The sequence below is a fragment of the Cupressus sempervirens genome, chromosome 3, assembly GCF_028749045.1.
Source record: "Cupressus sempervirens isolate cs-2001-9-10 chromosome 3, ASM2874904v1, whole genome shotgun sequence".
In the NCBI taxonomy this organism is placed as follows: Eukaryota; Viridiplantae; Streptophyta; class Pinopsida; order Cupressales; family Cupressaceae; genus Cupressus; species Cupressus sempervirens.
In genome coordinates this window covers 792,024,720-792,034,974 of record NC_143120.1, presented here as the reverse complement: position 1 = coordinate 792,034,974, position 10,255 = coordinate 792,024,720, and the positions used below count along the sequence as shown (strand labels likewise).

Below are 10,255 nucleotides of genomic sequence, written 5' to 3'. Positions count from 1 at the left end.
CTACCCAAGATTGAGGTCATACGGGACTAGCTCCATAGTGTTAGGTTTTTCAATGAGATGGGTATCATATTAGGGTGCTATTAGATTCCCACTCATATTTGTGCTAATCCTTTTTTTTTTCTGTTTTTAGCCAAGCTAGTCACTTATTAGTTGGTTGTTGGTGGGCATTTCTATTTTATGTTGAGTTATTGTGATTTTTGATAATGGTGTTCTATACAGAGCGGGGATTTGTTTGAGATGTTAATGGGGGAACATATGAGAAGAGGGGGCGTGAGATGTTGAGGAGCTTAATACCTATGGCCAACATTACTTAGATATTTTTGAGGGCTTTAGTGGAATCCGCCTCCACCTCTCTCACAGATGTATTGAAGGCTGAGGAATATGAAGATGGTGTTCTTACCAGTGTTGTTCAAAAGATGCCTCTTGATAAAGTATGAAGAAAGCCCTTAATTGAATGCAAATAATGGAATGAGGTCGAAATTGGCGCACTCTATTTTTTCCTAGACTGGTTAATGGACTCAATTTTTGGCTCAAGTTTCAAACAAAACCTTCATAGGTTTTCAGATCTTTACACCTCAAGGCTCAAACATCCTAAAGTGCAGATGCAGACGCAAACTACCAAAACATGGCAAAGACAACTCAATGCAATTCTTCAAATTTTAATTGTTTCCAGTTAAAAAATGGGGTAAAGCCCAGAATTAGTTTTAGTTGAAACGAAAGATGAAATAACACAAACAAATATTAATAAAAATCCATAAACGTGAAACCCCATTAGGTATAGGAGAAATTGTTGCAAACCCATATCATTATTTTCTAAATGAAAACCATCAGAAAATCCCATAAATCTCTGTAGTCGATAGGTCTAATGTTGGTACTAAAACAAATCAAAAACATGATTTTTTTCTCATAACCAATGAAACGATGCCAATAAAATGGTACACAAAGATTAAAAATCTTTTAAAAAGTTTAGTGGGTTTACCTTAATTTGAATGAGGATGTCTCTTGTTGTTTGACCTACAAATCGATCAACCCTGGAATCCTCCGCCACAATAGCAAAACAACAAAATAACCAAATAACTCGCCAACTGCAATTTAATCCTACTTCAAAATCCAATCTTGTCACATTTTAACAAACTAAAAACTACACATCTGCTCTGACCTAGCCATTCCATCTAATCTACGCATTGGTATTAAGAAAGAAATTGAGCACAAGCTAATAAGGAACAAATCCAGAGATAAGGAACAATATAAAACCAGAGAGAACAAATCCCTACCTCCAAACCAGAGAAGCCTACAAGAAATGAGCTACAACGTTGTATTTTGAGTGCCCAAAAAAATGAGCGAGCAGATTTTTGACGGACCCGAATTTTTTTAGTTTTAAACAAAGTAAAAATGTGGAATAGGAATAAGTATTCCAATTCCACCTATTTAGGTGGAATTGAAATACTCTCATTTTTGACATAAAATGGAATATGTATTCTCATTATATGACTATTCCTAATTTATGTTTACTGCACCCGCACCCCAAACAGAAAATATAGAGATTTCAAGAATAGACAGATACCTATTTCAATTGTATTCTGCTTGCCAAAGGGACCCCTAGTGGCTACGGATTCCATTATTTACTCTTTTAATAATTCCATGTGACCGACTTCTACGTGAACGATGAGACCTCTCTGGTCTCAATTGAGTCCAAATCGCAATCTCCTGTTGAATTGTACTTCAAAAGATCTCTTTTCACTATTTTCAAGTCTTCAAACAGGTCAACCTAGATTACTTTTAATCAAAACTTTAATAAGCTGCTCAAATGGAGGACTTCCTTTGTAATTCTCCCGCACGCAGATCTCTCAAGCAGAGAGAGAAGAATGGGGGAAACTGTTCTGGTTTGGATCATCGGCTTTCTCTCATTGAGCATGGTATTCATTAATCAGGTCAGAGCAAATCCCCAGGAGGCTCAGATTCTACTGCAAATGAAGGATAAGTTCAAAGATCCCAACAATGCATTGAACAATTGGAAAGAATCCATTGGTGCTCCTTGCCACTGGGATGGAATAACCTGCAACAATCAGACGGGCATGGTTATTGAAATCGCCTTGGAGGGAAAATCTCTCAATGGCTCCCTTGATGCCGTAATTTGTAATTTAGAAAGCTTGGAGATGATTCATTTGCCCTTCACTAACCTCAATGGGAATTTGCCTTTGTTGAAGAATTGCAGCAGGCTTCGGTATCTGAACCTTACCACCAATTTTCTCACCGGGACTCTGCCGAATTTTTCTCCGCTGAAATCCTTGCAGATTCTTGATTTGACCACCAATGGATTCTCTGGAGTGTTTCCTGAGTCTCTTGGAAATTTACCTGAGCTGAGATCACTCAACCTTGCTGAAAATGATTTCACTGCGGGAACTATACCTCTAAAGCTCACGAATTTGAAGAAACTGAGGGAGCTCTATTTGGCCGAATGTAATTTGGTGGGAGAAATTCCACTTTTTATCTTCAATTTCACAGATCTTGGCCTTCTGGATCTTTCCTCCAACGATTTGAATGGTTCTATTCCAAAAGAGGTCGGCAATCTGAAGAAGCTTTACCAATTTTTTCTCTTCCAAAACGACCTCAGCGGAATTATACCCCCAGAAATAGGCAACCTCACACTACTGAAGGAATTTGATGCTTCGCTGAACAGCCTCAGCGGAAGCATTCCGGAAGAGGTTGGGAAATTGAAGGAATTGGTGTTCCTTGCGCTGCACATGAACAATCTTTCAGGGCAAATTCCTGAAAGCATAGGCGAATTGCCAAACTTGCAAAGCCTGTCTCTCTATCAGAACAGTTTGACAGGTCGATTGCCGCCAAAGCTCGGCAGTTTGTCCAAATTCAACACAATGGACGTCTCGCAAAATCTCCTCAACGGCACGCTGCCAAAGGACATCTGCAAAGGAGGTAACATGCAGTACTTTCTTGCTCTTGAAAATTTCTTCACCGGAAACTTGCCGGAATCCTATGGCAGCGAGTGTAAAAGTTTGATACGCTTCAGAATCAATAACAATAATCTTGGCGGCAAGGTGCCTGATGGTGTTTGGGGTCTGCCGCATGTGAACGTTATCGATCTGAGCTCTAATGAGTTCGAAGGTGTGATTAGCCCCGAGATCGGAAATGCAAAGAATTTATCAGAGCTCTTGATTTACGGCAATAGATTCTCTGGCAGCCTTGAACCGGAAATTGGCATGGCGGTGCTGTTGTTCAAGATTGTGGCCAACAACAATCAATTCACAGGTTCGTTGCCAAAGGAAATCGGTAATTTGAGGCAGCTGAATGCTTTGTATTTGCAGGAAAATATACTGGAAGGTTCAATTCCTGCAGAAATCGGTCTTTGTGACTCTTTATCCGTCATTAGCCTTGCCGGAAATCACTTTGAAGGTTCGATTCCGGCGACTCTGGGATCCATTCAAGGCTTGAATTCTCTGAACCTTTCCAATAACGAGCTCTCCGGTTCGATTCCCGCAAGCCTTGGTTTATTGATGCTAAGTTCGATCGACTTCTCCAATAATCGGCTAGTCGGTCCTGTTCCGAACAAGCTTCTCAGCGTGGGAGATATGCACAAATTTTCCGGCAATCCAGGGCTCTGCGCCGAAAATTCCATGAACAGCACTTTTCTTCGAGTCTGCTCGGCTTCTCATGCCAAGCAGGAAGCGAAAAGAGTCGAACTAGTGGCCGCTTTCATTGTCGTTTTAGCCGTGTCAATACTTTTGACTGGAATCCTGCTTTTTTACCGGTACGTTCGTAACCAGGCAGCGTCAAAGGCAGAAAGAGTCAATTGGAATTTCAAGGCCTTTCATAATTTGAGCTTCGGTGCCGACGAGATCTCCATGGCTTTATTGCCGAACGAAAATATTATTGGAAGCGGCGGTTCAGGCACTGTGTATCGCGTGGATCTACCGAACAACGAAGTTGTAGCAGTGAAGCAGTTTTGGACGAGCAGCAAAATGGAGGATTATGCAGACAAACTTGAGAATCGTCATCATAAGAAGCAGAATGTCTTTAGAGAACATGAAAATCGACTGGCCAAGGCAGAGGTCGAGACTCTCGGAACAATTCGGCACAAGAACATTGTGAAGCTTTACTGTTACCTGTCAAACAGCGACTCAAATCTTTTGGTTTATGAATACATGGCCAAGGGAAACTTACTCGATGCTTTGCACAGCAGAGATCATGTTTTAGATTGGCCAGCGAGGTACAAGATTGCAGTAGGTACAGCTAAAGGATTGGCTTACCTTCATCATGATTGCTCGCCTGCAATTGTTCACAGAGACGTCAAGTCTACAAATATCTTGCTGGACAATTCTTACGAAGCAAAGGTTGCTGATTTTGGCGTTTCAAAGGTTCTCCAAGCTAGCAGTAAAGGAGCGAATACCGGAACAGTCTTCGTAGGCACTCACGGCTACATTGCTCCTGGTAAACATAATCTCCTCCATTTTCTTCCATTTCGCATAAATTTCTGTGCTTCATCAGATTTTTTAAAGAATCCTTTTAGCCTTCAAAGATTTTTATTATAAACAAATTTTCTGTAGGCCTATCTCACGGCTTATTTACTAGTCAATGATTAGTATTTGCAGTACTGGTCATCTTTTGGGGGTTTTCTTTGTAAATACTGAATATTTGCAATCACTGTCCTTCAAAAGGGCTGTTTGCAGGATCTTTCTTTGAAACTGGTGAATATTTGAAGTGCTTTAACTTTCAAACATTAATTTTAAAGGATTTCCAAAAACTATTCAGTTCTTTAAGTATCCAAAGTTTACTGTGCGATGGTGCTCGCCATTTCCGCTACAGATTTGCAATATTTAACCTCAAAACTGACTACTTTTTATGTAAACTGCTTTAATTTGTGGCAGAATATGCATACTCTCTGAAAGTGACAGAGAAGAGCGACGTGTATAGTTTCGGTGTGGTTTTGCTGGAGCTTTTAACTGGAAAGCGATCAATTGAGGCAGAATATGGAGAGAACAGAGACATAGTATACTGGATATCTTGCAGGATTTCAAGCAAAGAATCTGCAGTGGATGTGCTTGACTACAAGATTTCCATGTCTTTTGAGATGGAAATGATAAAGGTGTTGCAAATTGCAGTACGCTGCGTTCAGAAACTGCCGAATTTGAGGCCGTCTATGAGAGAAGTAGTGCAAATGTTGGTGGATGCGGATCCTTCCTCTACTATCAATTCGAAGACATCGTTGAAACAGCAAAATGATGCTAAGGATGTTAACTCTTACCTCTGATGAAGAGCTCACTGTAGTTGTTACAGGCGGATCAATTTTCTTTCTAGCAGTAAGACAATGAAATCATTTTTCTTCATGTTTGTGTATTGAATCTATTAGACTATGTAATAAGGAAGAGCATGTACTGTTATTTTTTAGTTAATTCGATAAAGTGATTTAAAAGGGAGGCGGCTATCCTCCTCATATTTGATCAATTTTCAAAAAATTGAAAATATTATGGATTTTTCTGAAAAATTTCAACATTTGAACTTTATGATCTGCATAGTTTGTAATTGAAAACAACAAAAAATTTAAAAAACAATCACTATGTTTTCTTCAAAAAAAAAAAAGTTTGACTTTGTTTTGTCTTTAGTGCATTTTGTGTGTCCCATTTGAAAGTGCAAAGGTGTAGACTTTGGATCCTTGTTATACTCTTACAACCTTCTACATTGTTCACATTGTTCTTTTTTGTGTCAAGTTTGTCTCCGATAGGACCCACAATGTTCATTTTTGTGTCAAGTTTGTCTCCGATAGGATCCAACCTTATCCCTTATTTGATGTCTCTTGCACTCGACAAGATTTGATACCTAATGGGCTCTTTGTGAACCTTTCAACTTATGATCAATCAAACTTTTATTTTTAAGAAATAATTTAATTAGTTTCTATTCACGACCTTATCCCTTATTTGATGTCTCTTGCACTCGACAAGATTTGATACCTAAGCTATTTGTGAATCTTTCGACTTATGATCAATCAAACTTTTATTTTTAAGAAATAATTTAATTAGTTTCTATTCACAGTAGGTTTGATGCATGGGGGAAATAAATTTAACAAATAACATATAAGAGTTTTTCAAACATTTAGGTTTGTATATATTTTTGAAATCTAAAAAAAGGTTTGTTATCTATTTTTCTATTCTCCATTACCAAAAAAAAGGGTAAGGAAAAAAATAGAATTTATTAGAAAAAATTGTAAAATTAACTATGAGTCACACTAGTAGCTAGTTGGAGTACGCTAGCAAAATCTCTATTAGATCATATAAGTATTATTTTTTTCAAGTTGGAGTGTGCTAGCATAATCCAAAAATGTTTGAGGGAGGTAGGTATTATGCTTATAAACATCCTCTTTTTAGCTCAAATTGTTGTATGTCAATTGCAACTTCTTATGACCTATTATTTTTGGAGGTAGGTATTATGCTTATAAAATTTTCCAACTCCTTAAGCCCATTGTTGGTCTTATTATCCTCTTGTATCCAAATTAAAAATGTATTTCATCCAATGTGTTGTATATGCTTAACTACAAAATCGTATATGTAGAATCCCAAAATTTTTCACTGTTAGGATTAAACCATAGATAGAAAATAACAATTACATGCAAATATAACCAATAACAGAAAATAATAGATCAAACAAAAAAGAACACAAGGCACCAAGATTTAACATGGTTCACCAATCCCTGGGCTATGTCCACCAAATAGCAAGTCTGATATTTTTATGATCCAATGATTACAACTTGATTACAATCCGTAATCCCTTATAGCTCAATATCCCTGCAAGAACCAATTTCGCATCATAACTATAAAAAAACCCTAACCCTAAGCCTTTTTATACAAGTATTAAATTGCTTTAGCGCTACTACATGTCAGGCATAAATTGGCGAATATTAGCCATTACTTTAGTGGCGAATCTACGAATAGTAACAATTTTTTTTTTTGAGACAATGCCCCGAGCCCTTAAGAATTTATGAAGTATGTACAGTACTTTCCTGATCAGTCACCACAAACTAACAATCTCCCACTTGGGGACTGATCAGGCTCCACACTAAACAACAATCTTCCACTTGGAGACTGATCCTGTAGCGATGTCACTACTCCATGAGGCTCCCACTGGATCAAATCACCCTGGACTCTGCTGTTCTTTTATTCATGTTCAGTCTAGAAGACTAACCAAAGCTGAAGAGGAGTTTAGCTTCTCCCTTGTTACTACCTTTGTCAATATATCTACTGGATTGTCATTTGTATTTACCTTCTCTAGCTTTAACTGTCCATCCTCCAAAATTGACCGAATGAAATGGTATCACAACTGTATGTGTTTGGTCTTTGAATGTAGAGTTGAATTCTTTGCAAGATGAATGACACTCTGACTATCTGTGAACAAATAATTATCCTTTTGAGGATTTCCCAATTCTTCCAAGAAGAACTAAAGCCATATCATCTCCTTGGCTGCCTCTGTAGCAGCTACATACTCTACCTTTGTAGTGGATAAAGCATTAACTTTTTGTAACCTAGAAACCTAGCGAACGGTTGCCCCACCAATAGTAAAGACATAACTTGTAGTCCTCCACCTGGTATCAATACCCCCTACCAAATCTGAGTCAACATAGCCTTGTAAATTAGTAGTAGAGCCCCCAAAGTGTAAACACTTATTGGATGTTCCTCTCAAATATCTGAGAATCCATTTGACTACATTCCAATGCTCAATTCCTAGATGACTCATATACCTGCTAACAACTCCCACTGCATGTGCAATATCTAGCCTAGTACATACCATAACATACATCAAGCTTCCTACAACTAAAGCATAAGGTACCTTGGACATCTTATCCTCTTCTTCTTGTGTCTTAGGACACATCTCCTTAGTCAACTTCAAATGACCAAGTAAAGGTGTGCTGATAGCTTTAGCATTTTCCATAGAGAAATGTTGCAACACCTTTTCAACATAATCAGCCTGAGATAGCGTCAATGTTTTGTTCTTCCTATCTTTGTGAATCTTCATACCAAGGATTTGTTTTGCTGCCCTCAAATCCTTCATAGCAAATGCATGTGCTAATTGGTATTTCAGCCCCTTAATGTGATCCATGTTAGACCTAGCTATAAGCATATCATCAACATATAAACATAAAATAATGTAGCTATCATCATCCAACCTATTAAAGTAGACACAATGATCTAAATGACACCTACTATAACCATGCTCATGCATAAAATTATCAAATTTTAGATACCATTGCTGAGGTGCTTGCTTTAAGCCATATAAACTTTTCTTCAATTTGCACACTAAGTTCTCCTTACCTTTGACCCCAAATCCCTGTCGCTGAGCCATAAATATCTCTTCATCCAAATCACCATGAAGGAAGGTTGTTTTAACATCAAGCTGCTCCAAATGCAAACCTTCAGTAGCCACAAGACTTAAAATGGTATGGATAGAAGTCATCTTAACAACATGAGAAAATATCTCATCAAAATTAATGCCCTTTTTCTATGCAAATCCTTTCACAACTAACCTGGCTTTAAATTTTTTCTTACCTCCTGCCTCTTCTTTCAACCTGTAAAACCACTTATTCTATAAAGTCTTTTTACTTGTAGGCAACTTACACAAATCCCATGTCTTATTCTTCAGCAAAGAGTCCATTTCATCTTTCATTGTAGACTCCCACTGAATCTTAGTATCCACCTGCACATCTTCATCATAACTTTCAGGTTTACCAACATCTGTAAGTAAAATAGAATACAAAGAGGGAGACAATATTTGTGGAGGTCTAATTTGCCTTGTTGACCGTCTAACATTCATCGGTGTGTGTGGTATTTGTTGTTGCACATCGTGAGGAATGGTTGGAACATCAACTTTTGGAGTATCATCTAGCACTACATAATCATCTTCTTTCTTCTCATGTTGCTGCAACAGATTTTTGTACAACACTTTCTCATTGAATATGACATCTCTGCTTCTTACAATTTTTTGATTTTCAAAATCCCAAAGCCTATAACCAAATTCATTATTTCCATATCCAAAAAATACACATTTCTTTGACTTAGCTTCCAGCTTGGTTCTATTTTCAAAATCTATGTGAGAAAATGCTTCACAACCGAAGGTTTTGAGAAAAGAATAACTCACCTTTTTACTAGTCTATGCTTCCTTTGGAATACCACAACCCAAAGGAGTAGAGGGACCTCTATTAATCAAATATAAAACAATATTGACAGCCTCCACCCACATGTGTAAGGGCAACCCAACATACAACCTTATGCTCCTTGTGAGCTCCATTATAGTCCTGTTCATATGTTTAGCCACTCCATTTTCCTATGGAGTCATTGGAACATTTTTTTGTCTATGAATACCATTAGTGGAGCAATAATATTCAAATTCATGACTGCAATACTCACCACCATTATCAAATCAGAGACATTTTAATTTCTTTAAAGTTTGAAATACATTAGATTTCTGTCTAAGAAAATAAACCCATACTTTTCTATTTGCATCATTAATAAATGTAACATAATAACAAGAGCCACCAAGGGAAGATACCTGAGCTAGTCCCCATACATTGGTATGCACAAGTTCTAATTTCTCCTGTTTGTTTTCCTTCCTAGTCTTTACAAAAATCACTCTCTTTTGTTTTCCATACACACAACTTTCACAGAAATCCATATTAACACATTTCAGACTTGGTAAAACTTTCTTTGAATGAAGTACTTTCATACCTTTCTCACTCATGTGCCCAAGTTTGTTGTGCCACAACGCTATATCAAAATTTATAGCAACTATTTGTTCTCCCTGCTCAACTATAGCGATTGTTCTTGAACATTCTTTTTTCTCTAAAACAATTAAAGTAGAAGGAACAATATGGCTTGTACAAAGATATAAGGTGCCTACTTTCACACCTTTTGCTACTACAAGGGAACCTTTTGAAACCTTCCAATTTTTATCATTAAAAGTAACCGCACAACCCTCATCACCGAGTTTCCCTGCTGAAATTAAATTCCTACTCAGCCTTGGAACATGTCTTACCTTATGTAGTAGCCAATGATTCTCATCCTACAACTTTATCTTAATTTTTTCCTTTCCAACAATCTGATAGGTTTCATTATCCTCCAAATAAACAAGTCCAAAATCCCCTTGGACATAATCAATGAAATAACCTCTATGAGGTGTAGCATGAAATGAAGCACTAGAATCTAAAACCTATGAATCATCAACACTTTCTAAAGATACAAGCAAAGTATCCTCTTTT

General features: G+C 37.5%; 1 protein-coding gene across 1 annotated transcript; it reads left to right on the top strand.

Annotated features, from left to right (window-relative positions):
• The first annotated feature begins 1,810 nt into the window (after positions 1-1,810).
• Positions 1,811-5,460, top strand: LOC149569174 (uncharacterized). Its single transcript, XM_089821939.1, has 2 exons — positions 1,811-4,446; positions 4,884-5,460. Exons 1-2 carry the CDS (start codon positions 1,866-1,868, stop codon positions 5,264-5,266), a joined length of 2,964 nt encoding a protein of 987 aa, XP_089678065.1. The 5' UTR covers positions 1,811-1,865; the 3' UTR covers positions 5,267-5,460.
• The last annotated feature ends 4,795 nt before the right edge of the window (positions 5,461-10,255 follow it).

Excerpts from the sequence above, each read along its gene's own strand:
- LOC149569174 (XM_089821939.1), top strand. The coding sequence starts at position 1,866 with ATGGGGGAAACTGTTCTGGTTTGGATCATCGGCTTTCTCTCATTGAGC. Across the intron at positions 4,447-4,883 it reads TCACGGCTACATTGCTCCTG|AATATGCATACTCTCTGAAA; the intron begins GTAAACATAATC and ends AATTTGTGGCAG.